A 27,037-nucleotide genomic window follows, 5' to 3' on the forward strand; every position below is an offset into this window, starting at 1 on the left:
TTTGGTCCAGCCCAGCAGGGGAGCCCCTGACCTCCCTGCCTGAGAGACGCCCTTCGACAGGACGGGGGCTCCTGGATCTGCTCAAGAGGCAGACTTTGTTGGTTTAGTTCTGCTACAAGGCTTCTGTTTCTGCCTCGGCTGTTAAAGCCTTCAGATTCCTGGTACCCACCTGATTGAACAACTCAATTAAAATGCAATCAAAGGCAAGTGGGCCGGATATGACCGGGGAGAGAAGGCAGGCATCTGAGTCCACTGCCTGCCTCCTGAGCCCTGTGCCCCTTCCCATCCTGCCTACAGGTCCCTGGGCAGGCAGTGGCATGGACTTCTGGACTCAAGTGTTGGGCACAGAAGACCTTTAATGGTCTCTGTTCCCTGCACTGTTCATCTTGATGACCGGGCAACTGAGGTCTAGCCAGGACAGCTCCACCACCTGAAGCCACTCAGGGAGAGGTTAGCAGAAGCCTGTGGAATCTCTAGGACTTTAAGATAGCTCATCTGGGGCTTCTCACCATATACCAGGTGGGGGAAGAAATTGTTTGAAAACACAGAAACCCCTCTTCTTGGGGACCACCCTCTCCTGGGGCCTCAAAGTAGTTTGTTCTTCTTTGGGAGTAACAAGTTTATGGAAATAAAACTCACATACCATACAATTCACCCATTTAAACTATAAAATATACTGGGTTTTTTAGTTGTACAACCATCACAACAGTCAATTTTAGAATAGTTTCATTATTTTCCAAAGAAATACAGCTTCCTTTAACCACGGTCCTTCCTCCCCACTGACCCCCATCTCTGCATTCCTCCTTGGCCGAAGCAACCACCAATGGACTCTCTGCCTCTATATATGTGCCTATTCTGGACATTTCATATAGTGGAATCATATTATATATGCCTTTTTGTGACTGGCTTCTTTTATTTAGCATAATCTTTTCAAGATTGAGCCATACTGTAGCATGCATCACCACTTCATTCTTTTTTATGGCCAAATAATATTCCATTGAATGACCCGACCATATTTGGTATAGCCACTCATCAGTTAATGGACATTTGGGTTAGTTCTCCCTTTTAGCTATTTTGAACAGTGCTACTATCAACATTTGTGTACAAGATTTTGTGAGAACGGATGCTTTCAGTTTTCTTGGCTATGTACCTAGGAGTGGAAAAACTTGTTTGTTCTTGCATCTCAGTAATAGTATCAGTAACCATACATACCGGTGAGGATCCTAAAGTGTTATTGTACACACTGACTCAGAAAAACAGTGAGGGCAAGAAATGGGGTGAAGCAAGAGAGGCACAGAGAAGTTAATTGTTTTGACCTGGTCACACAGCCATAGTAAAGGACCATGGAGGAGAAAGTTGTAACTGGCTCTCGTGATAATTAGCCAATGAAACATTTATAATTTTAGGGAAAAAGCCCTGGAATGTTTTAAAAACTCATGCACATAGTCATGTGCACCATCACTCTAACTATGTGGGCTCTGTTTAATTTCATCATGTCCTTTGTTACCTACGATTTGCCTTGTGCTCTAGGTCCCTGTGAAGACCATCACATGCACTCTCAGTGGAATTAAATCCTCCTCCCACTCCCCAGGCTTTTCACCTCATCCTCGCCACAGGGAGTGCTGACTTTGCAGGGAGTTTTGGAGCCTTGAGGAGTGGAGGCTCTTTAAAGGACTCTTTTGTCGCAGCTGCAGTTCTCAGAGCTCGGTGTGTGGGAAGCACGGAGCCACGCTGTTCTCTCACACGATCCGGGCCCTTTGGCCTGATCTGCATCTGTCACCAGATGTGTGCATAGCAAAGAGTCGACGCGGCTTTGACACCCAGCAGGTGGAACCAGATGAAACTGCCCACAGACATTATTTCTGACCTTCAGAAATGATGATCTCAGGTGAGTCAACCTGGAAGTCTCTGGCAGCCCCTCCTTACCTTCTCGGTTCCCCACCAAAGATCCAGGTCCTGAGCTCCAGAAACTTTTCAGCCCCTGCAGCCCAGTGATCCTGCTCAGCGTCTAGAGTGGCCATGCTCCAGCTGCTCTCCCTGCTGTCTGAAGCAGTGGGAGGCATGGGAGAGCCAGGAGTCCGGGGCCCTCTCCACTCACTGCCTGTCTATCCGATGATCCGTCTACCTTCAGCTTGACCCCTCCACTCCAGGCCTCCTAAAAGCATATCGGCCCCAGCCACCTTCTACTTCAAGTCTTGCAATGATTCCTCATCGCCTAGTACATACCAAGTACAACACCTGGCCAAAGGACACAACTTAAGTTCTTACCACTGGGTTTTTGCTCCAGCCATGCCTAACTGCTAGCAGTCCCCTGCAGGTACCTGTGCTCTCCCACCTGCTCCTTTACTCAGCTTGGCACCTGCTCCTTTACTCAGCTACCCCTGACTTCTTCAAGACCATTCCCAGGAGTCTTCCCTGAGCCCTGGGGCTGAATGAGGACACTTTTCTCTCTGTTCCCATTTCTCTGTGCTTCTGTCTCTCCTGGCACTTACCGTCCTATTTTAATTACCTATTTGCATGTTTGTCCCTATCTACCCTCCTGTGTAGGCTGAGGGCTCTGACAGCTTCACCTCATTCTTCCTCCAGCCTCTATCCTCAGGCTAGAAAGAGTCAGTGAACTCTTCTTAACATAAGTAAGCAGTGGTGCCCATGACTCAGTTTCCCTCTTGGCTGGAAACCATCCAGAGGCTTGGGTCTTGCCTCTTGGCCTTCTCTAAGTCTCATTTGCCTCTCCAGAACTGAAGGAGGCTGGTTTTAAGGGCTCTTTCAACTTTTAAAGTCTAAGGAACTGGGATATTGATACTCACCCTTGCAGGATCCTGTGTGGTACAAAGATATAGATGGATAAAGCTGTTTAAACGGTTTAAGTATGAAGAAATTTTGAGAAAGATCATTTTGTTGTTCGGTTTTAATGCAGCTACTGTCTGCAGAACACCTACTAATCACGTGCCAGCATTGGGACCAGGGGTTTGATACAAAGTTGTAGATACCAGCTTCCGGGGATTTCCTTTGAGTGCTGCCTTCCAGCCAGTCTGGGAGCGCCGACCCACTCCTGTCCCTCTCCTCTCTCGCTGTTCACGGGTCCAGGACTTGTCTGGTCCATGTCCCCACGTTTGCCTCTGCCCCCGCCGGTGGAGTCCAGAGCCGAGCGGATTGAAGTTGGCCCTTCGGATATCGGCCCAGGCGCCCTCTGGTGGCCGCGCGCGGAAGCTGCGGCCCGGAGGGGAGCTGGCGAAGGGAGGAGGGAGGGAGATCGAGGAGGAGGCGCGGGCAGGGGAAGAGAGGAAAAAGTTGCGCTGGGAAGTTTGGAAAGTTGGGAAGTGGCTGCTGCGGGCTTCGCCTCCCTCCGCGCGTGTGTATGAGGTAGCGAGCGAGGGAACAGGAGAGGAGCGAGCGAGCGCCTGCCATGCCCATCAGACCCCGCCTCGCCGCGCCCGGGCGCAGAGCTCGCCCGGACTCCCTGCGGCCCGGCCCGGCCCGGCGCGGCCCCGGCCCCCCGCCCCCCGCGCCGGGTCCTCCCCTCCCCCCGCCCCGGCGGCCCCAGCCCCCCGCCCGGCCCGGCTCCGCGCCGCTCTCCCGCCCTCCTCTCTCCTTCCCTCCCGGCCGCGGAGCAGCATGGCGGAGCCCGGGCAGCGGCCGCGCGGCCGCCCGCCGCCCCTCTGAGCCCCGCTCGGGGGCCACCGGGCGCCCCAGACCCGACCCCCGCCCCCGCCGCGCCCGCCTCCGCACTTGTCCCACCGCGCGCCCCCTGGAGCACCGCTCACCCCTGGGACCCTTGCGCGCCCCGGGTCCCCAGCATAACCCCGGGTCCTCGCGCGCCCGCCGTCCCGGTACTGCTCCGGGAACACCGCGCACCCCTGGACCGCGACACAGCTCCGGGACCTCCGCGCGTCCCGGGACCCCGGCGCGCTCTCACAGCCCCGGGGCTCGTCCAAGCGGGCGGCGCGCCCCGGTGAAGGGGCCCCGCCCCAGAGGATCCCCCTCTTACCGCAGACGGAGCCCCGCCCCAAAGGGACCCCCGGGTCCGGCAGGGACATACAGCCACGCCCCAAAGGGCTCCCGGCATCCCGCGTCCGGAGCCCCGCGCTGCGGAGGAACCTCTGTGCCCAGCCGGGGGCTGCCTGCCCCGCTGAGGGGGCGCCTCCCAGGACGGTCCCCCGCGCCCCTCAGGCCCGGCAGGATGCACGCCGCCCTGGCAGGGCCGCTGCTCGCAGTCCTCCTGGCCACCGCCCGCGCCCGCCCGCAGCCCCCGGACGGAGGACAGTGCCGGCCGCCCGGATCGGTGAGCGAGCGCCCGCCCGGCCACTCTCCCGGCCGCCCGGCCACTCCAGCCCCGCGGGGACGATGGTTTGGGGGTCCTGCCTTCCGCACCCACTTCGGCCCACCCGCTCCACCTCTGCGCTCCGGGCAGTGCCTCGGGCGCCCTGCCCTGGCTTCTGCCGCCCGAGCTCCTGCCCCGTGCGGGGAACCGAGTTGGGGCGCTCCCTCTCCAGCTCCTTCCCCACCCGCTGACGCTCTCGGGCTCTCCTCGGACTTTCGGTCCTGCTTGGACCTTTCCTCTCTCTGCCCTTTTGGACTCCCGTCTTACTTTGATCCCGTCTTTACCCTCTGGTTCCTCTCTTCCCACTTCTGACACTGTTTCTGCAGTTCCTTGCCTTTCTCTTCTCTGCCCCTTCCTCTCGTTCACACACGCCCAGACTCCTCGCAAGCTCCCCTCTTTCTCTTGACCCCCGCCGGTGACCTCAGGCAAACTTTCTGCATCTCTAGCCCAGACCCCAGCACCCACGCTCCCAAGTGCCCCCGGTTTCACAAAAAGGATGAAGATTCCAGAGGAGAGGAAAAGAAAGTGCCAGGACATGCTGGCCTAATATTTCTTTGGGGATTGAGTAATTACTAGGTTTCCTAATTTTCCTTCCAAACTAAGGAATCCCTTGATTTCCCTCAGTCTTTCTCCCTCAAAGTGTAAATTAGTGCCTTGAAAATAGCCCTGGATTGGAGACCAGGGAGCAGGAAACACTCTGTAGGGTCCTCACTGGCAGCCCAGTTAGTTGACCTTGGGCAAGGTGCACCTCCAGGGACCTGACTTGTATGGAAACAGGGAGCTTGGCGACAGGCAGAGTCCTCAGTGCTAGCCTCTCACCAGGATGCTGAGATTTACATTTGTTGGCTGTTGGTAAAGTAAGGTACTATTCCCTTTTCCCACCCCAACAGATACTTTTCTTTTGTACTAGAATCAAGCAGAAAAATTTTATGAGTTGACGGAAAGCTTGCAGGTGGTGGCTGGCAGTGGACAGTCCAGGGGGTGTTCCAGGGTGGATGGCAGTGGACGGTTCAGAGGATGTTCCTGGGTGGAAAACGACTTTGCCTGAGAGACACGAGAGACCCTTTCTCATGTCCCTTGACCCCTGGACCTAAACTGGATTGGAGAAATGACCCATGTCTTCACGACCCTCCTTCATCTCTACACACACATACACACACACACACACACACACACACACACACACACACACACACATTCCTCTTCAGAGCCTAGGTGACGGCAGACAATTGGACTTGGAGTCCAGGTACACCTTTTAAGGGGAGGAGCCTGGAAAGCCTGTACATTTCTTGGGACTAATTCTGTGGAATCTTTCTGACCCAAACCAGGGCCTGAGACTTTACTTAGCCTGCAGGATTTAAAGCACTTTCTCATCTGTGGTTTCAGCTGGTGAAGCAGAGTAGCTGACACCCCAGACCTGCCCTCCAAAAAGAAAACTGCATCCGCCCTGCTGAATGGGGAAGTAGCTGTTTAAATAGGCTATTTTTAATAGGTGTTCTGCTTTCAAAGTGCTCTTGGCGTGTATCTTCTAATGGTTGGATTTAAAAGTTATATGACTTCCTCCCTTCTTGCCAGAGCAGGGCTCTTGGTCCCCCTCTCCCCACCCTCCACATGAAACACCGCTGGTAAAGGTTTGGCTTGGCCAAGATTAAATATTCTCAGGTGGTGTGGCAGTCCTTGGCACTCACAGCTAGAGCCAATCATAACGAGAGCTTCCTTCACTGCCTTCACTCCCTCTGAGCCTGGCACTGCTCTCCGGGCTTATTTACATAGATTGTGTCTTTTCATTCTTCCAACAATCTTTGAGGTGGCTGCTCTCAGCTCCCATTTTACAGATGGGGAAACTGAGTCTGTGGGAAGTGAAAAAGTGTGCTTAAGATCATACAGCCAAGACAGGCCAAAGCCAGGATTTGAATATGGGTCTTAGTTTCCAAAACCCTTGCTCCTTCCCATGGCCCTCGGTCGGTCTCTGTTTTCTATCCCCACCTCCACCTGCCCCCTCTGTTCTAACCTTCTGCTGGCTTCAGCCTGACTGCCTTCCTTCACCTCTCCTTCTGCAGCAGAGGGACCTGAACTCCTTCCTGTGGACTATTCGGCGCAACCCCCCGGCCTATCTGTTTGGCACCATCCATGTCCCCTACACCCGCGTCTGGGACTTCATCCCAGACAACTCCAAGGCAGCCTTCCAGGCCAGCGCCCGCGTCTACTTCGAGCTGGACCTGACCGACCCCTACACGATCTCAGCACTGGCCAGCTGCCAGCTGCTGCCGCATGGGGAGAACCTGCAGGACGTGCTGCCCCGCGAGCTCTACTGGCGTCTGAAGCGCCACCTGGACTACGTGAAACTGATGATGCCATCATGGATGACACCCGCGCAACGGGGCAAGGGGCTCTATGCCGACTACCTATTCAATGCCATCGCGGGCAACTGGGAGCGCAAGAGGCCGGTGTGGGTGATGCTCATGGTGAACTCGCTCACGGAGACCGACGTTCGCTCCCGTGGCGTGCCAGTGCTTGACCTTTACCTAGCCCAGCAGGCTGAGAAGATGAAGAAGAGCACCGGGGCTGTGGAGCGCGTGGAGGAGCAATGCCATCCGCTCAATGGGCTCAACTTCTCCCAGGTAAGCACGGGGCGCCTGGGTCCCAGAGCCCAGCCATTCCCATGTGGCTTTCTCCTCTTCTCAGATTGTCTTCCTCCTGCGGCCAGCTCCTGTCCTTGCCTTAAAGGGAGAGGATCTTTTGAGCTGTGGGGCAGCTCTTGGGCTGCCTTTGTGGTGGTATGAGGACAGACTGGTGTGTGCTGGGCTTGGGGGTAAGAGTTCAGGTGTGCTTCTGTCTCAGTGTGCTACCTGGCGGGGATATATACACTCCCCACCTGCTGTGCCTGCCTGAGAAGAAAGAATTTCCCTTGGAGCATCACAGTGATGAGAAACAGAGAGAGTTGCCACTTTGCGTCTGACTTTCCCTGAGGCCCTGGGGTCTCAAGAGCAGGAGGCTGTCCTGAGGCCATTGGGAGGATGCATCTGGGTAGCCGTTGTGTGTGTATGTGTGTGTGTGAGTGTGTGTGTGTGTACCTGTACGGAGGACACACAGAGGGAGATATGCTTCCTGGGGTTGGGAGGCAGGAGAGGTGCAGTGGACCTGGTGTCTGGTGGCCCTGGCTTACAGGTTGAGGTTAAGAGCTGCCAAATTTCCCGGGACCTCTACAAAACTCCATGTGCCCCTTGGACCGCCTCCCTAGGCTGAGAGAAAGTCAGCAAGGATAGTTTGGGGGTTCATAATTTCAGAGAGATGTGTTCACTTCAAGGTTGACAGTTCTGATTTCTGAACCTCAGGCATGGGGGCAGGGAGGAGGGCGGAGCTTATCCAGCAAAGTGTTGTTAAAAGCCTTGTCTCCATGGGCAGAGGTCACTCACAACTCACTGGCCCCAAACTCAACTCTGAGGCCCTGGGAACAATGAGTTCACATCTGTGCCTTGAGATGGGCTGTCAATCCCAGAACAGGCACTCCGAGTCAGGGGTTGGTGGCTCCTGCAAGGAGCATGGGCCCATGCCCCAAGTGAGGCATGGTCCCCAAGACATGCTTTTCCAGGAAGGAGCCAGCCCGGTAAATTGGCTGGACTAGAAGCTCTACTGCTGGAACCAGACCTGCTTGTGCTTCTGAGATGCTGCAAGCTCTTCACCAGGGAAACAGGAGCAGAAACTGATCCCCCTTCAGAGATCTCTGGCTTTTGTTTTTCCAGGGGAAATGCAATATTGTCCCCAGGGAGGTAAGAAGCCAGATTGATTTGCCGGCCAAATGAAAGGCGGGTTTGTCGGTTCTCCTGCTGGCTCTCCCATAATTGTGGAGTCCTTACCCAGAGGGCCCGGTGGCAGGAATATTGGGGCAGTTAGTCACGCCCCGCAGGGTTCTGACTACGCCTGACTCCTTCTCCGCAGGGAAAAATCCTGTGCATTCTCTGGCCCAGCGCTGATTCCTCTGAACGTACCGGCTCGCTCCCTCTGAAGTGACTTTTCCCTTGCCAGCCTCAGGAGCTGATATTATCTGTGTTAGGCTCCCTAGTGCTCACCGCCCATCTCATTTTGGAGACAGGTTTGTGGGAGGCCTCTCTGTTCAGAGGCCTCATGTCTGGCCTCGATGTCTTTTTTTAGGCTGAGAAGGTGGGCGACCCACTGTCCCTCTCAACACCCTCTTTGTACCAACCACAGAGGAATCCGACCAAAGCCCAAGGGAGCGCACAGACCCTCTGGTTAAACGGCCCCTGGCTTTAATCTGTCTCTCTTAAAACAACAAAACTATCTTTCTTCGAGGTCTGGAAACACTGCTGTGCAACCAAAGGATGGCTCTGGTAGGTTGAAAACATTTGCTGGAAAGCATGCGAGGTTATGTTTTAGGAAAAGTTCCTGAGAGCCATTCATCGGCCAGCAAGAAGCCTGCTGACAGTCTCCAAAGCCCATGTTTGAAGATCAAACAGACTCAAATCTCTGGTTTCAAAAATGCACCCACCCCATCACCAGCCTGGGCCCTCTCTTAAAATTGTTCTTGGGTCCAGCTCCCTGAGAGGGCTGCAGGAAGCAAGTCCTGAACAAAAGAAAACAGGACTCCTCTCAGTTTCCTAATCTGCACACCCTTCACCACCTGCCAGAGTGCCTGACCCCGCCAATTTGTCCTGTTATCATTTTGGAGCAAGGTGATGAAATCTCTCCTCCATACTCATGGGCAGACATGGGCTAACTGGGAAGGGAGCGATTCTAGAACCTGGGCAGATGGAGTTGTTAGGGATCCCCAACCCCAAAGTCAGAAATGCAACAACAGCCTTCTCAGTAAAATTGTATGCACGCGTGCACAGTTTGATATGAACATCTGTGATGCATTATTGTACTGAAATATCTGTTAAGTGCATCAGATTTTTATTTTTTCTTTCCTCCCAGCATTACTGTTATTGCAAAATATTTGGGGAGGGGGGAGCAATGAGAGAAGATGGTGAGGGAAAAAAAAAGCTTGAAAAGAGAGTGCGTTTTGTTAAGATCTGGGATTTTAGTTTTGATTTTAGTATTTCTCAAAAGTCTTATATTTTCTTCTAGTCAGAATATACCACATTTTCCCTAGCTAAATGGAGAAAGAAAGCTATACCGGCTAAAGGTAGGACTTACGTAAAAGTTTCTTCCATCTTTGCACAGCATGAAAGATCAAGCTTCGTGGCCCTGGTCTCTAATTTTAATATGAACTGAGCGCACTGAACCCAGTATCACCGTGTGTTTGCTATGTGACCTTGAGCAAGTCACTTCCCCTCTCTGGCCCTTGTTTTTCCCATCTGTGAAATGAGACACCAGGATTAGATCATCATTCAAGCCACTCAACCCTGACATTCCATGGGACGATTATAATCAACTCCATGTGCCAGGCATCCCGCAGAAGGCTCTGCACGCTTTTTCATCTTTCGGAGTCTCACAACCCTATGACTTTCTTAGGTGGGCACTCCAAAAGCCTGGATGACTTGGCCAAGGCCACGTGGCTAATAAGGAACAGAGCCAGTCTGCCTGACTTAAGGGAAGGATGCAAAATCCCCGTGCTGCCCTAGGTTGAGTCCCTGGACGTCCTGCCTCTAGGTGGTTTGTGTCTTGCAGTTCTTCCTTCAGTACTTTCTTTTGTACCCTTCTTTCCTTTAGGGTAAGGCAATGGTACCCCACTCAAGTACCCTTGCTTGGAAAATCCCATGGACGGAGGAGCCTTTTAGGCTGCAATCCATGGGGTCGCTAAGAGTCGGACCCAACTGAGCGACTTCACTTTCACTTTTCACTTTCATGCATTGGAGAAGGAAATGGCAACCCACTCCAGTGTTCTTGCCTGGAGAATCCCAGGGACGGGGGAGCCTGGTGGGCTGCCGTCTATGGGGTCGCACAGAGTCGGACACGACTGAAGTGACTTAGCATATTAGCATAGCAAAGGGCTTAACAGTTTACTTCTTGGAGAATTTATCCTTGTAGAGAAATTATTTCCTTTGGCTCTGTGGCTGGAGCAGGGATGGTAAAGGCAGGTCCTCTAAGGATTTCTCTGATGTGTTTATAGGCAGCTCAGGATAGTGGGCTGAGGGATGGGAGTCTAGCTTCTAGGTTTTCCCAGTTCTGGCTCCAAAGCCAATGACTCGTGTATAACTCTGGCGTTATTGTTTATCTATTGAATGAAGCAGTAGTGCCTAGCCTTTTTTTTTTTTTTTTTTTTTTTTTTTTACAACTGAGCTGGTTTTGTGAGGATGTGAACCCACATGACCTGTGGGGGGTGGTCAGGAGGGTAAGAGGACTACCTAGCCGTAGGGCCTGTGCTTGGAAAAGAGTCTGGGAGGCTTCAGGACAAGGAAAGAAGGCTGCGTGGGAAGCATCACCTTCACCTGTTGGCACCTTCTTCCAGCAGCCATGTCCACTGCCTGTGCTTTGCTGAACAAAGTAAAGCTGGAGTAACAGGAGGTGGTAGCTCCTGCGCTCAGGGGCCTGGGGACGCCTGAGTCTCGAGTCTAGATCTTGTGACAATCTTGAGACCTGCCCATTTCAATCAGCTCTGCTGGCTGCCTCTGGGGATTGGTACCAGCTGCCCCGAACGCAGCGGACTGATTAGGGGACCTCCTTCTCCCTCTAGGGGGCCTCAGTGGCCCCCACTCAGTACGGTGGAGGCGCTGGATGAGGAGCCCTCTAAGTTATGTGGTTCTCCGAGGCAAGATGAAAATACAAGGACGCTGCCATTCTGACCTTGGCTGTGATTTAACTCACACGCCGACGCTGTTCATCCAGTGTGTGTGGCTTGGGCGTGGCTGCCAAGGGTGTCCAAGATGTTTGTAAACTTCTACAGCCTCCTCTCAAAGGAGTTAGAAAGCCCAAAGTCATCATTTATTGAGCTGTGTCTCCATACAGGGCACTCTATTAGACCTCGTAATTACATCATCTCTAATCCTCCCAGAGATGTGACAAGGCCTGTCATTGTATCTCTTTTACAGACAATAAATTAAGGCTTAATAGGTTAAGTCATTCGGTTGTGATTATACAGCCAGGTCAGGCGGACTCAGGATTCAAGCGTGAGTGTGTCTGATGCCAGAGTATGTTTTTCAACATTCCGAGAGCTGACGTAATTTTGTTTTTAACAGTCAGATGGCATGATCTGGTGATGTGTGTGTGTGTGTGTGTGTGTATTGTAGTGCAGGGAGATCATCGTATCTTGCTAAAAAATAAAAAATATTTTAAAAATGTATTGAAAGAGATCATTGAAAAGTGCCGAAACTGGTTTTCTCCCTGGCTTAGAAATTGGATCTGATTCTAAAATAGGAGTTCTTGCCTGGAGCCTGGAAGGCTACAGTTCATGGGATCGCAAGAGTTGGACACGATTTAGCGCACTATCTTTCTTTCTTCTGAAGGCTTGCCCGGCTTTCCAAGGGACCAAGGTGAAGACAGCACCCCTAACACAGGCTTGGCAGCACAACTGAATAAAGGGTCTCCTTGGTTATAGTCATAGGCCCTAGATCTATTAATACATCTGAGGGAACAGCACATATTATAGGGTGCTTAATTAGGATTTAGAGAGAGAATGAATGGTCAGAAACAATGATATGACCATCCCTGCTTCCCTTCCTTCGTCCAGCACTATGGAATGAATGAATGAAGAAAGATGGCACAAGCCACAGTGAAGAGCTCCCTCCTTGAACTTTAATAGTTCCTCACCATCCTACAAGGACACAAAATGTGGAAATAATAAAGCGGGCAGTGGAGTACAAAACAGGCTCTAGGCCTACCCTGTTTCTACCTTGGCCATGACTTTCCGCTTGTCCTGTCCCTCTTTGGGCCTGGATTGCCCGCTCTGTCCTGCAGTTTCCAGGACCCGCCCAGTTCTGACTTCCGTGTGTTCTTCTGCAGTCCTGGTACTTTGGAGGGGCTGGGCTACCCTGAGATTTCCAGGCTGAGTTCTCCGCGGTTAGAAGGGGCTGGCCAGCTTGTGTATGGCGGGCTGCTGCCTATACCTAATCTACTCGTCCTGAAGCTTGCTGGTTCCAGTGGGTGACCTGCTGCTTCTTGCTTCCAGCCTGTCAAGAGGATGGAGCCCCAGCCCGTCGTGGAGCAGTCTGGTGTACAGCTGCCCAGCCTTGCAGCCTGCCCTTCCCCAGGACTCCCCCCTCACTGGCTCCCCCATTCATTCAGCCAGAGCATCTTAGTGTCAGCCAGGATAGTACGGGGAGCAGACACTGGGGAGCAGCCTGGATTTTTCCCCTGGGGAGTTTACTGCCAAGCCAGGGGCGTTATCAGTGCTTTCTTCTTAACAGCCGTGGAAACCGAGGCATGAAGAGCCTGTGTGTTAGTCTCCCCTGTGTCCTGCCTGCACATCACCTTTCTCTTGCTCTCATACATTCCCATCTCATGGAACCCACCTCTCACTTCCCGTCCTCCAAGAATGGCTGCTCCTACCCCCCGCCCCGACCTGCTGGGCCTCCATGGCAGCTGTTGCTATGGCACTGACCTTTGGCCTCTCACGTCCACAGCACTCATCCCTATTTGTGGCTTCCTATCAGATCCGTCTGCCCTCCCCAGATCGAAAGGGTAAGATACCTCTCTTAAGACCAGCTGGGCACCCCTAAGGACCTGCAACCATGCTGAGCCATCTTCTCCCCAGTGTCACCCACAGAGTGAGAGCCTCGGGGTCAGTGTTGGCTCCAAGCACAGGCTGGCCTAGTCCACACCTGTAACTCCAGATCCTGGCCTGGGAGCAGGCTGCTTCTGCAGCCTGCAGCACCCGCTGTGGCTCCCATCCCAGCCCTGTGGTCAGGAGCTGTTCAGCAAATATCTGTCACATGGTGTGGAAGTCACCTGGAGGACCCCCAAGGCCCGACCCCTAGACATGGGTACTCTCAACTTCTTTGTGTGCCCAGAGAGCTGCCTGCAAAAAGCCCCTGCCAGCGCAGCAGGCTCCGTCCTTTTTTCTTTTTCCCCTGACTTGGTTAATTTCAGACTTTAACATTTAATGTTATTAAGCTCAGAAGCAGACTCACAGGATGGCTCTCGTCCTTCCATCAAAGGAGAATGAGGCCATAAAGCTGGAGGTGTGACCAAGATGTCATGAAATATTCTTGTCTCTGAATCAGAAGTTCACAGCATGAAGTCTTCCTGATTTACAGAATCTCTGAGCTGGGACTTGGAGACTCAGGGAATCTAAGAATGGTGAAATCTTAGAACATTAGCCTCAGAGGCATTTTTGGACTCGAAGAATCTTCACATCGTGAAATCCTAGCCCCTTAGCTTTGAAGACTTTTCAGCTCATACACACAGACTTCTAACATCTTAAAGTTGGAAGGGACCAGTTCTCAAGAATTCCAAGAAGTCCCATCCTCAAACACAGTGATCTCCTCCCCACAACTCAGCCTCTCGCCCTCCCCAGGCCAAAGAAAAGCCTGACTTTGTGACGGAGATAAAAATGGGAGCGTGCCTTTGTTAATAGTTCCCATTTGGACATCTCTCAAAGCCAGGAAGAGGTCGCCTGGTAATGCAGCTTTCCGAGGGAGGAAGCTGAAGAATAGGACGAGCCTGCAGCCAGCCAGCCAGGCGGCCGTGTTTCTTTCCCCCTTGAGTTTGCTTCTAAATATTATCCACTTCACTCCCTTTTATCTCCCATCACTGGCTCTCTGTCCGCCCACTTAATCCACAGGCAGCCGGTGGCCCAGCCTTCAGCTCTGCTCAGCGGCTGCCAAGCTGTCTGGCCTAGCAGCTCCTCCAGGATCCGCAGGCTTTTAAATCTGCGCAGAATATCCTCTGGAACACAGAACGTTGCCCCAAGCTTGGAAATGCTGTTGCATGTGCTGGGCCCCCTCCCTCTGCAGGAATTTCCTTCTTTTCTCTTCTACTCCTGAATCCTCTGAGATCTCTAAGGTTCAGCTCCATGCTGTACCTCCTCCAGGAAGTCTTCCCAGAATGCTTCTAAATCTCATCTGCTTGGGAGGACTTGGTGCAAGCCTTTCTTTGATGACGCAGCCACATCTATTCTTTCTTTTGTGAAATGTGTGATGGCATTTTATGCTATTCTTTCACCGCTTAGATATTTTACATTCTATTGTAATTATTACTGTGGCTGTCTTTTCTTCCCTAATCAACCCAGCTTCAAAACCTAGCTCAAAATATGCTCAAAGTTGATTACAAAATGAGACTGGATGTTTTCCAGTTCTGAAGTTGGGGTCCTGTGTTGTATCCTGTGGTTGAGGTGTTGGCAGCTCTGGATGCTAACAGGATGCTGCGTCTTGGCCTCTAGATTCATAGAAAGCCTCAGACTGCCCACCTGAGACATGGAAGCAGTTCAGTGCTATCGCTAGTCCATTGGTGAGGACTCCATGACACCACAGGTCACTGTTGAATTTCTCTATCTCTCCATCCTGGAATGCTTTGGTGTCTTCTCTTCCTTGTCTGTTCCTTGCAAACAAAGGCCTCTTTTTTTTCCTTTCTCTACTCAGAGTTCATGTGAGCTTCTCCAGGGTCACTTAAAAATGTTTTATTTCACCCATACTTGCTGCTGTGCTTGGTCTCCCATGCTGCCGACCTGTTCTAGGCCTCTCTCCTTTCCTCTCTCTCACACAGTCCCTGATCAGGCCTCCATGCCTTTGCTTATGCTGTTCCTCTACCTGAGAGCCCTTGCTGGTTTTTATGGTCTGGCTTTAAAGGTCCCTGAGGGCAGTCATTTGAAAAGCCTGGACCCTTCAAGCAAATGATTTCTTCTAGCCAGACTTTCATCCGAGAAGATGAAAGTCACCAGATTGGACTGTCACCTCTTGGCTGATACTGCCTGATCATAACTCAAGCAGTCTGAGTTTAGGTGCAATGATGTGATTGGCTTTCAGCGTTGTAAGTTTTTTTTTTCCCTTTTCGTTTCTGATTTTTTTTTTTTTTTTTTTGAGGCTTACTTGATGACATGGCAACCCACTCCAGTATATCTTGCCTGGAAAATCCCATGGATGGAGGAGCGTGGTAGGCTACACTCCATGGGGTCGCAGAGTCAGACACAACTGAGCGACTTCAGTTTCAGTTTGACGACATTTATATTAGAGATTGAGAAAGAGTTACTGCTCTGGTGATGGGCACCTGTCCCATCATGAGGACCCCACCCTCATGACCTCTTCTAAACCTAATTCCCTTGTAAAGTCTCCATCTTCAAATACTATCATAGTGGAGGTTAGGGCTTTAGCATATGGATGGAGTAGCACAAATCTGCAGTCCCTAATAGCGAGTGAGTTGTACCAGGGCCACTCTGCATGCTTGACTACCCTTGAAAAGAGCCAGAAGGTCATCAGACTTGGCCCACACAAGTCATGGCCCTGGAGCTGCCTCTGGTGGTGGCCTAGGTCCTATCCAGTCTCTTCAGTGGCCCCTGCTGCTGGCCTGTGTTCCCCCCTTGACTAGACAAGGTGACTTCTCTGGGCGGGGTGGGGACCTGCAGGTTTTTTTCAGATCAGTCCCTAACCACCGTCCACCTCCCCTGTGCATGCCAAGTCACTTCAGTCATGTCTGACTCTTTGGGACCCGATGGACTCTAGCCCACCAGGCTCCCCTGTCTGCGGGAATTCTCCAAGCAAGAATACTGGAGTGGGTTGCCATGCCCTTTATAGGGCATGTCCATATATACATATATATATGTGTGTGTGTGTGTGTGTATATATATATATATATATGTATATATATATATATATATATTCCTGTCCCAATATATATATATTCCTTTTCTCCCCATCAGGTCAGGAAGAGCAGGGGAAAGCACTCAATTTTACCTCTCCATGGCTCTTACCTTGTGAGCCTGTTTCTTTGCATAAAGCTTCCTCTCTAGCTTCCTCATTCCGCAGAACATCCTGGGCCTGACTTAACCTTCAGAACCAAGAATTAGTCGGTATTCACCCAGCATAGCACAGACTCAGCTCAGAAGCCCCCCTAGGATGCCTCCAGGCAGGGCCCAGGACAGGCCAGTGCTCTTTCAGGCAGGGCCCAGAACCATTGCACTCATCAGGAATATAGGTCACCTAAGGCTAGTTACCTAACCTTCTTGGGTCTTAGTTTCCTATCTCTCAGTTTCATCTGATTGCTATGAGGATTGACTGATTATGAAGTACCAGACACCCATGGTTATTGCATCTTTAAATTGGCATCATCATATAATTTTTCCAGAAATGTTTTTTAGTTCCCACTGTGTGCCAGATACTGGGATTTGTGCTGAGATACAAAAGTGAGCAAGAAGGACGAGGCTGTTCCATGGTGATGCCTTCCAGGGTGGGGAAGGGAGGGAGCAGAAGCACCTTACGCTGTGGGGGACGGTGGAGGGGGGAGGAGTAGGCAGAGGGGGGTTGGTCTTGGCAGGTAACGTGATGTGCTCTGGGAGCCGGCTTCCCATTCCTGTCCACCTCCAGTCAGGGTCAGAGTGCAGTCGGCTTTGCCCAGACGAGAAGATGCACTTTTCCTAGAAGCGCTGCACACGGCCCCGCCTGCCCCTCGGTCAGCCCCAGCAACTGTACAGGAGACAGGCAAGCTGCGCCCACGTCCCCTGGCCAGCCCTGCCCTGGGAAGCCAAAGTGCACAGATAAAAGGCCGGCCCTTTTCCAGTTCCTCTTCTGTTTAAAGGACTTACCTGCTTCCTCCCTGTTATGGTTCTGTAAAGTTTCCTAACCAGTTTTACCTCCTGGCGACTTAGTGTGCCTTCTAGGCAGTTTGTAATTTAAGCCTCCAGCCCCATTTGAAACTGCTTTTGAGAAAAGAAGATGTGGGCAGAGAAAGCCTTTCAGATACCTCCCTGTCTCATCTTTTTGCCCTAGTTCTCACGGTTTCCTTTCCTTGAACTAATCTGCTTTGAGTTTGAGGAGAGACAAAAGCCTAATTGGCAATGATAATTCCAACCATTTGCATCGAGGTTTGCAGTTTCCACAGTCTTTCACATGCAATAACTCTAGGTCGAAATTCCTCCCGACCCCCCAGACAAACACCTTGAAGGGGGCTGGACCAGTTTCCTGTCCCTACCCCTCCATCTCCCCTATTCTGACTCTCATGGGCCCCCCAGGAGAACTCATTGGGTGGCTATAAATTCTTCAGGATTATGGGATATTTTTGAGCTCCAGACCCTCTGCTGGGGATGAGATGCAGTCTGAATATATAGGCCATGGATGGGTGAACTGAGTAACTTTGGGACCTCAGTGGCCATGATTGGTACGGTCACTGTGTTTGAGCTTGATTGTTTGGTTGACCCAGCACTATACAGCCCCTATGCCAAGGCCTGCTGGTGGTCTTGCGGGTGACTTTTCTATTATTCTGCTTCCATCAGTGTAGTTTTATGGAGAGGGTGATGATAAAGGGATGCAGGATTTTTGATGGAGAACTTGCAGTTTCAACAGGACCAGGGCCCATGGAGATAGGAGTGGGAGAGGCCTTGCCTGGGGGAAAGAAACTGTTAGGCAGAAGTGCCAGATGGGAAATGCAGAAGGTTTGCAAGGAAGATCTTTCTACCCCTCCTTCCAATGACTGTACTCTCTCCTTTTCCTCTCCAGCTCCCAAGACAGCCATTGTTATTTAGTGAGTATTATGTGCTAGACCTTGGGTTTATTACAGTAAATTTCTAAAATACTCCTGAAAGGTTAGTATCATTTCCCCCATTTTAGGAGCTGAGACTAAGCACTTTGTGCAGAATGATGGAGCCAGGATTTAGATCTTTTGATACTTTAAGAAAGGGACTGGACTGAGCTGGAGTTAGAATTCCAGCTCCACCAACTCAGACTGGATAACTGAGGGCCTGTTTCCATATCTGAAAAGTTGGGGCTCATAATAGCATCCACCTCCTAGTGTGTTGAGGAGTGAATGAGGTAATGCATATCCACCACAGAGCTGACCGCCTGGCACACACTCAGAGGTAATGGATGTTAATTGTGGTGGTTTAAGTCACGGTCAGTTTAATTATTGTTACTGGCCCATTTTCACACTGTGTCTGGAGGTGAAGCCCATCCCATAGAGAAGGTGGTTCTCAATTCTTGAGTCTCCTCTATACTGAGCATCATCCAGAGCAGGGTGAGGGGTTGGTCTGATTGGGACCGTGCAACCTGATCACCCAGAGCGTGGTTATTTTTTTCTGACCATCTAGCCATACTTGTTCTAGTTCAGCTTGCCTACGATTTCCCACCACTCCCTGGGGTGTGGACATGTCAAAAAGGAAAAAAAGTTTAGGCTGAATACTGCTACGGGCCCAGCTCTGCCACTGGTTGCACGCCTCATGCATGACTTGAGGCCATTCCCTCTCTGAGGGTCCTTTTTGTCTTTTGCACAGGGGTTGGTATGTTAATAGCAGTGACTCAGAGTGATAGGGAGAACTGGGGTTAAAGCCTGGGCCGGACTTTATTAGCTCTTCAGTGGGCTGTGTGCTTTGTGCTGCTCAGTATGTATTTCTCCCCTTCTCTTTCTCCCAAAGAGAAGTACTCTGTATCTACTCAGTGGCTTGAATGAGTTACTACGGAACTCTTCACCCATCCATTCCTTCCTTCAGTTGTTTACCAAACCCTGCTGGGAACCACACTGTGCCAGGCTTACTTCGAGGTCACAAGTCTGGGGCTGGTGAGAAAGGGAGGGATTGAAGAGACCCCAGAGAGAAGTGCTTCACAGCCGAGTGCCAGGAATGCATCTGAGTCTTATATATGCACTGCCCTGCTGAATCCTCACCACAGTCTCTCAGGGACATAGTATTATTCAACCCCATTTTACAGGTGAGAAAACTGAGGCACCAATATGTGATTTCATTTACCTGAGGTCACACAGTCGGTGAGGGGAGGATCTAGAATTCAGACTAAGAAAATCTGGCTGCAGGGTCTGGGCACTCACACTCTCTGCCTCTATGAAAAGGGACTGAAATCTGACAGTAGGAGGGGTCAGGAGTGGATAGGGGAGGCATAGCTCTTCTTCTGGGACTAGAAGTAAGAAAGATTAGGAGCAGTAGGGAGTTGGTAGACAACTGATGTTCCCTCCTAAGAAAGAATGCCACATTGGGAAGGAGAGAGGGAGGTGGTCTGTTGGCCAAGACCTAAGGTGAGGAGGGAGGCAGGGGTTGAGAGCAGAAGCTGACCTTGGCAGGTGAAGGAATAGCAGGGCAGACTGAGGGCCCAACAGGAGTGGAGGCTGTGAATTTATAATGGCACAGGCTGGACAACTGGGATCCTTCTTTGTGAAGCTCTCTAGGGCAGAAGCAGGAGGAGGAAGTGTGACAAAGGGCCACCCCCAAAACCCAGCCTCAGGAGCCCGGGCTGGGTAGTGTAACAGTTCCCATCTGCCTGTCGTGGTTGAATGCTGACCCTGAGCCCCCAGCCCCACCTGCAACTGGAGCTTTGCAGGGCCGTGGGAGGCCTTACAGATGCTGTCAGGATGAATGAGACAGCATCCTTGCTGTCCAGGAGTTTTCTTTGCTGGTGAAGATGCTCGTTGTATACAATAGAGACGCCCTCCCCTCCTTATGAGTACCTGGCTGGGCTAGGAACTCATACCTATGTTGCAGGAAGGCGGACCCCTTCCAGGGCCCAAAACTGGGCTCTTGTCTAACACTCGGAAATGAATTGTCCGAGGAGACACATGTGCTGACAAAGCAAGAGATTTTATTGGGAAAGAGCACCCGGGTGGAGAGCAGTAGGGTAAGGGAACCCAGGAGACTGCTCTACCACGTGGCTCGAAGTCTCGGGTTTTATGGTGATGGGATTAGTTTCTGGGTGGTCTTTGGCCAATCATTCTAATTCAGAGTCTTTCCTGGTGGCGCACGCATTGCTCAGCCAAGATGGATGCTGGCGAGAGGGATTCTGGGAAGTGAACAGACATGCGGTGTCTCCTTTAGACCTTTCCCGAACTCTTCCGGTTGGTGGTGGCTTATTAGTTCCGTATTCCTTATCAGGATCTCCTGTCATAAAACAACTCATGCAAATGGTTACTATGGTGCCTGGCCAGGGTGGGTGGTTTCAATCAGTGTGCTTCCCCTAACAACTATGCTCATACTATACTTGGCAGTACAGTGCCACCTTAGATCAGTATAGAAAAACAGGTGTTCCCAGGGTTCAGGAGGAGCACCAGTATGGGGTTGGGAGCTGATGGTGATATTGATTCAGACTGAGGGACCGTCCTTACTCACTGTCTATCCTCATGGAGAGTGCTTGCTGGTGGAATAAGAGATTCAGGGGACCTCCCAGGAAGGCTCACGGGCCACATGGTGGGGTGCTCTGAAGCCATATTAAGAAACTTAGACTCCATCCCAGGTGCACTAAGGGCACTGTTCCGCACTCCTCTGTTCTGTAATTCACTCTTTCATCATACTGGAGCGCCTCACTCAGGCTTGCTTGGAAATTCCCAAGCCCCTTGGCTTGAGGGAGGAGCTCCCATGTGAAGGTCTTTTCCCTCAATAATTCTAAGTTGATCTCAGTGCTGAGCCAGAGAAGAAGGACTCTCAGCTTCTGGAACAGGAACATGGGTGTGTTGTCTCTTAGAAACGGGACCGAGTGAGACTAGTGTGTAGTTAAAGATCAGCTCTTTGTGAGGAGCCTGAGACCCTGATCACCATTTCTAAAATAGTTACCATGGCATAACATGGCCTTGCATTTTGTATGGCCCATTTGATGGCAGAACTTGGGGGAGGGATTCCAGCTGTTCAGTGTGGAAGTGGGATGAGGCAGGTGGTTCTGGGAGGTTGGGAGATGGGAGGATCTGCAGTTCATAAATGGTCTGTCCATCGTGGGAGCACTGGATCAGGAGTCCAGCAGCATGAGCCTGGGCAGGTTCCTCCCTGGCCGAGCCCGCTCCATGGATGTGAGCACTTGGTAGCACACATGGCATCCCGCTGCTGCAAAGCTGCTATCTCTGCTGTCTCTGACCTCACTGGCAAAGGGCATTTGTTAATTTTACTGTCTTTGATGTATTTACATGTCTGTCTCCTCCGTAGACTGAAGTTCTCTGAGGGCAGGACCCTCATCTGATGACCTGAGTTTGCCTGGGGCCTGGCTCCCAGTACACACCCAGGGATCCTGGGGTCAGCTGTAAAATTACCAACTGTACCCTCACATCACTGCCTGAGTATCTGTATGGAAACAGAAAGTCCCCAACTACCCCCACTCTGTTCCCAGATTTCCAGATGTTCAGTTCTAGGAGGTCAAACATCTAGGGAGGCGCCCATGTGTCCCATTGTGGTGCCCAGGTGTTCAGCTTTGGCATCTCTGCCCACTGAGCCCCTTCTCACCTGCGATGCTTTCCCGCTGATGCTTCATTCCCACGGGGGCCCTCAGTGCTTCTCATGGGATTGGAGGCGTCTTCTCAGCCCTCCCCCTCCCCCCCTTCCTCACGCTTCTGTGTTTTTTCCAGGACACGGATCAGAGCTTCTGTTTGCTGGTCATTCCGTGATCCTCACACAATATAAATGAAAGCTGCTAAAACCGATAAATTCAAACCATGTGTGGGCACCGGGGAAGCACAGGGACGTCAGAGGGCCGCAGTGTGAGGTGGCGTCAGCTCTGACGGCACCCGAGCTGATTTGTATATGAGAAAAGTAAATATCCCATGTGGTAAACAGCCCTGGGTCTCTCATCATCGCTTTGTTTCAAAGGCATTTAATAGGAACACACGCTCTCTGTCTCTTGTAAACAAAGCAAGCTTCTCTCTGCCTGCTGACCTAAATTCTGCATTTTCATCTTTGGGAAAGCCAGCCAATCGTTCTCGTGGGGAGACCGCAGGCAGTCTGGGCTGTCGGGTTGGGTCGCCTTCTTCCTGGCTTTGGCAGTTGGTCTGGCACTTTGGCTTTGCCAGAGGGCTACCTTTTCAACTCTCCGTGGAGCAAATGGGTTGGGTGGCCATTCTCAGCCTGGTCTTATTGAGGAACACAAAGTCTGGAGATGTAAATCCACTTGCCCAGGATTGCACACCGGGTCTGGCTGAGCCAGGATGCCCCTTCGCCCCTCCCTGAGGGCTCTCCAGCTCTTCATCCTTTCTCATGAATGGTACTTCTGTTCTCCCTCAAGCAGAATCCCAGTGACATCCTCATCAACTCCTCCCTTCTTTCCTCTCCCTTCCTAGAGCCAGGCCTTCCTCTGGGTCCCTGCTGCTTCTCTCTCTCTCTCTCTCTCTTTTTTTTTTTTCTTTAAATTCAGGCCATTCTTATGTGCAGGAATGTGCCCCAGTGAAGGAACCAGACAGTCACGGGTTGGGGGTTCTGGTTTCTCCACCTGTCATCTGTGTGGCTTTCAACAAGTTCCTTTCTCTGAGCCCTGCAGTTGTCAGTCTTCACGTCTGTAGAATGGGGATAAGAACACCTACTCTTTTGGAGAGCTGTGAGGATTAAACAGAACTCTCATGTGTGGAAGTGCCCAGCCTGTTCCATCCCACTTTCCTTCAACTCTTCAACTGGCTTCCTAATTATCAGAAAGAGGTTGGGCCTTAAAATTGCATACCACTGAATATACCATATACATATACACAAGCAAGGACACATAAGACTCTGAAGTCTGAATCACATCAGAGGATTGTGTTCATGTCGCAGTCCTGGTTTTGATATTGAATTCCAGTTACATGAGATGTTACCATTGGGGGAAGCTGAGTGAAGGGTATTATTTCTAACAACTGCTTATCAATCTGCAATTATCTGAAAATAAAAAGTTTAATGAAAAAAAAATGAATTAACTGTTTCAACACACTCATTCTTCTGTGCGTGCTGCCAGTCAGGTACTGCTGCAGGTACTAGGCATGTGTCAGTGGATGCAAAAGGAAAAAATCCTCTCTCCCACCTCCTTCAGGTCTTTGCTCAAAGGTAGTCTGTCTCCCTGTGACACCTGTTTAAGAGGGCAGATCACTCCCTTGAACTCCCTGTCCTTTCCTGCTGTTTTCCTCCATAGAAGGTGTCATCAATTGGCATTCTATATAATTTGCTTCCTTATTTTGTTTATTGCCCTTCACTCTCTCACTAGAATGTCAGCTCTGTGAGAGTAGAGAATTGTCTGTGTTATCTGTATCCTTGGCACCTAGAACAGGCCAGGCATGTAGTAGGCACTGAGCTAAAGTTTGTTGAATGACTGAGAGGTGACAGATAAGAAACAAGTCAGGATAGGCTAAGTATTAAAGGCAAAGAAAGCAGAGAAGGGGCTGGTGAAATGGGGAAGGAAATGTTGTTTTGATCGTGTTTTTTTCCTGCAAATTTTGTAGGCTTCCCTGTTGTGTGAGGGGTAAAGTCCTGGCTTCTTAGATTGTGATCTACACATTAATTCACTGTTCTTTTTATTCATTCACCAGATGTCTCTCTGAGCCATTACGATGTGCAGGGCTCTCTAGAGCAGGCTGAGAGGAGGCAGAGAAGGATCCTGCCCCTAGGAAGCCTACAGGTGGGCAGGAAAGAGGGCACGGGAATGCACACAGCACGTGACAAGGGAGGATGAAGCTGGTGTGAGCAGTGAAAGAATGCTAGGCAAGGGGGCTGAAGAGGGAGGGCTCACCTGGTGCTTGGGAAAGGCGCCCTGGAGGAGGTGCTGATTCCTGGCCTGAAAAGTCTGGGAGGATCTCCAGCCTCTACTCAGCAAACCAACTTCCTCTTCCATGGCTTCCCTAGGAGACCCGGCAAGTCTATTCAGACTACTCCTTGCAGCTGGTTTTGGATGCCCTGACTCTACTGATGCTGTGATCCCTGGCTACCTCTCTCCTTCACTCTGCTCTTGAAATCCTATTTCCTTTTCCAGATCCAGTCTGGCCCTTCCTGTAGGAAGGCTTCCTTGATTGCTGTAGTTCCCATGATCTGTTATCTCTGAACATCTGTGCCATTTATAGTCTGTATCGCACCATTTGACCCTTTGAAAGTGAGGGGACCAGCTTCTCTGCAGGTGGGACTTGGTCCTCTGGTGCAGGAGCTGGCTACTAAGCTGGTCTTGGGCTTGGGTGCATAACAGGCCCTCAGCAATGCTTGTGGCTGGATGGACTTGAGAGCACTAGAAAAATGTGATTCATCTTCAAAGAGAGCAGGATTTGTTATTTTTGTTGTTGACCTAAGTGCTTCTAATCTTGAACCACTGGAAGCCCACTTAGGAGAGGGCTGCGGTCTTCCTTGACGCTGTTCCTGAGTATGTTGTTAACAAACCAGTGCTGTAAGCTGAGCAGCCCCGGTGCTTCACAGACTCAAGAATTTGGCTCTTTCCTGGCATCATACGGGAGCCTGTGCTCAGTGTATTCTTACAAAAGACACGAAAATATATTTATTGCTGTGCATTCATTCACATAACAAATGTATTTTTTAAATAAATATTTAAATTTAAAACAGTTTCTGATTTACAGAAGTATTGAGAAGACAGTACAGAGTTCTGTATCCACTTCCCCTCATTGCTGACATCTCACATTAGTATATGGTACTTTCTAACAATGAACGCATCAATATTGACATCTTACTATTAACTGAAGTCCACTCTTCACTCAGATTTCCTCAGTTTTCCCCTAATGTCCTTCTTCTGTCCCAGGATCCCATATTACATTTACTTATCATCTCTCCTCCAATTCTTCCTGGCTGGGACAGTTTCTCAAACTTGCCTTGTTTTTGATGACCTTGACATTGAGTAATAACCAGATATTTGGCCCTCGATTGGGGTTTGTTTTGCTGTTTTTCTTATGATTAGTCTGGGGTTATGCTCTGAGGAGAAAAAGACTAGAGATAAAGAGCCAGGTTTATCACATTCTGTTGAGGGCACATACTGCCAACCTGACTTATCACTGCAGATACTAACCTTGATCACCCGGCTCAGGCACTCTTTGTCAGGTTCCTCCACTGAAAGTTACTCGTCTTACCCATCTTTCCATACTATCCACTTTGGCAAGGAGTCACTATGAGCAGGCCGTACCTAAGGCATCCAGTCAGTGTGTTAGGGCACTGCTCAGACACATGCTCTGTGTTTGTCAAATACTTGCTTTGTGCTGGGCACTGTCACAGATGCTAAAAATATAGCTGTGAATGAGACAGAAATTGTTTTCCTGCATGGAAGTGAGGGTTTAACAATGAATAAGTAGATCATTTTAGAGCATGGTAAGTTGTATAAGGAAACGGCAATGGGCCAGAGAGGGACCTGAGTGCTGGGGGATAAAGGAAGGGGAGGAGCAGCTGCTGGTTTCCTGGGGTTTTCAGGAGAAGGTGCTTTTCAAGCTGAGTCTGGAGGGATGAGAAGGGGCCAGCCATGAGAACCTGGGAAGCACATTCTGGGCAGAAGGAGCAGCGGATGCCAAGCACTGAGGCCTGCTTAGGGAACGGAAAGGATGTCATAATCCCCTTTGTGTACTGGACAGTGTCCAGAGGTGGAGCAGAAAGGAGGTGGTGTGAAATCTCATGAGACCTACAGATCACAAGAAGGCATTTAGATTTTGAAGCCATTGGTTCAGAGCAGGGGAGATCGGGTTTTCTTTTTTATACGTAAGTGATGGCTTTGGGTGTGGTGTGCAGAATGGGCCCTCCTGGAGTTGAGAGAGAAGGAAACTGGGACACCAGTAAGCATGATGGTGGTTTGGACCTGGGGAAAGCAGGCAGAGGTCAGTTTGGCTCCGTTTTGGAGGCAGAGTCAACAGTGCATCTGATGATTTGCTTGTGGAGAGATCAGGAAACTGAAACATGCTTGTGTGCTTTGGCCCCTGGTGGTGCCATTAACTGAAAGTAGAGGAGGCAGAGGAGCGTGTTAAGGAGGTTAACATGCAAATACTCCGGGGCATTAAAGTGGCTCCCACAGAAGCCCACTTGCTAACACTGCTGTTAGTGGCACCTCTGGGTTCCACCACATTTGGAGGGATGGGGACAGCATTGTTTGCTGACTCAGTTGCCACCTTTCTCCTCAGCAGTCCACACAATTGAGGGGTGAGTGCAAAGGGCAGATGTCCTTGGCAGGCGATCCAGATGTGAAGGGTGGACCTGGCCTGGCCGCCTGCCACGCCCTGCTGGGCATGTGCCAGGCACTGAGCAGGACGCCTTCCTGCCTCTCCCCATGCCCAGCCCATGGGAAGTTGTTTTTTCCTATCCCTGCTTCCATTAAGTAAGCACGTGTTAGTTTGTGCTGAATTATGTCCACAGTAAAGTCAGTCAACAAGTGTTAATTTAGCACCGATTACTGTGTGGTGTCATGGTCCCTGCCTCTGTGGAAATTAAGACATAAGCACAGTGAAGGGACTGAGTGTGAGTAGCATATTTAGCAAAGAGTGTACCACCATCCACGTACAGGAGGGAAAGAAAGCACAAGTCTCCAGGGATGCCTGGAGGTATCAGGGATGGCTTCCTGGAGGAGATGGAAATAGAACTAGGAATTGGAAGGGCATTGAGGGGACCGGGCCATGTGGCCAGGGTCTCTGTTATTGAATTGGAAGTAGATAGTGTTGGAGGGGCACAATTATGGCCCATCTACAAGCATACGGGGGCTTTCCAGATGGCTCAGTGGGTAAAGAATCTGCCTGCAGTGCAGGAGACACAGGTTCGATCCCTGGATTGGGAAGAGGGCCTGGCAACCCACTCCAGTATTCTTGCCTGGAGAATCTCATGAACAGAGGAGCCTGGCAGGCTACAGTCCATAGGGTTGCAAAGAGTTGGACACGACTGAAGGGACTAAGCACCCATGCACCAGCGTATGGATCAGAACAGGTGCTAAAAACTAAAAACTGTTGGATGGGTGAGTGATTGGACACTAGGTTGATACCACTGCCTGGAGGGCCTCT

At 50.9% G+C, this 27,037-nt stretch overlaps 1 protein-coding gene and 1 long non-coding RNA gene across 3 annotated transcripts in view; one reads left to right on the forward strand and one right to left on the reverse strand.

The window, feature by feature from the left end:
• Positions 1–2,890: 2,890 nt before the first annotated feature.
• LOC112585680 lies at positions 2,891–3,903 on the reverse strand. Its single transcript, XR_003110208.3, has 2 exons — positions 3,765–3,903; positions 2,891–3,228 (listed from the first exon to the last, which is right to left on the reverse strand). It is a non-coding gene; the product is annotated as an uncharacterized LOC112585680 (long non-coding RNA).
• Positions 3,904–3,972: 69 nt separating this feature from the next.
• TRABD2B (TraB domain containing 2B) overlaps positions 3,973–27,037 on the forward strand; it is a 222,547-nt gene continuing 199,482 nt past the window's right edge. For both annotated transcript variants that reach the window (XM_006065080.4, XM_045166163.1), the window contains exons 1-2: positions 3,973–4,282; positions 6,382–6,942. In XM_006065080.4, the coding sequence (XP_006065142.3) occupies positions 4,181–4,282; positions 6,382–6,942 (663 nt within the window). In that variant the 5' untranslated portion in view covers positions 3,973–4,180. The remainder of the gene's footprint in view (positions 4,283–6,381; positions 6,943–27,037) is intronic.

This window comes from Bubalus bubalis, chromosome 6, assembly GCF_019923935.1.
Source record: "Bubalus bubalis isolate 160015118507 breed Murrah chromosome 6, NDDB_SH_1, whole genome shotgun sequence".
Classification (NCBI taxonomy): Eukaryota; Metazoa; Chordata; class Mammalia; order Artiodactyla; family Bovidae; genus Bubalus; species Bubalus bubalis.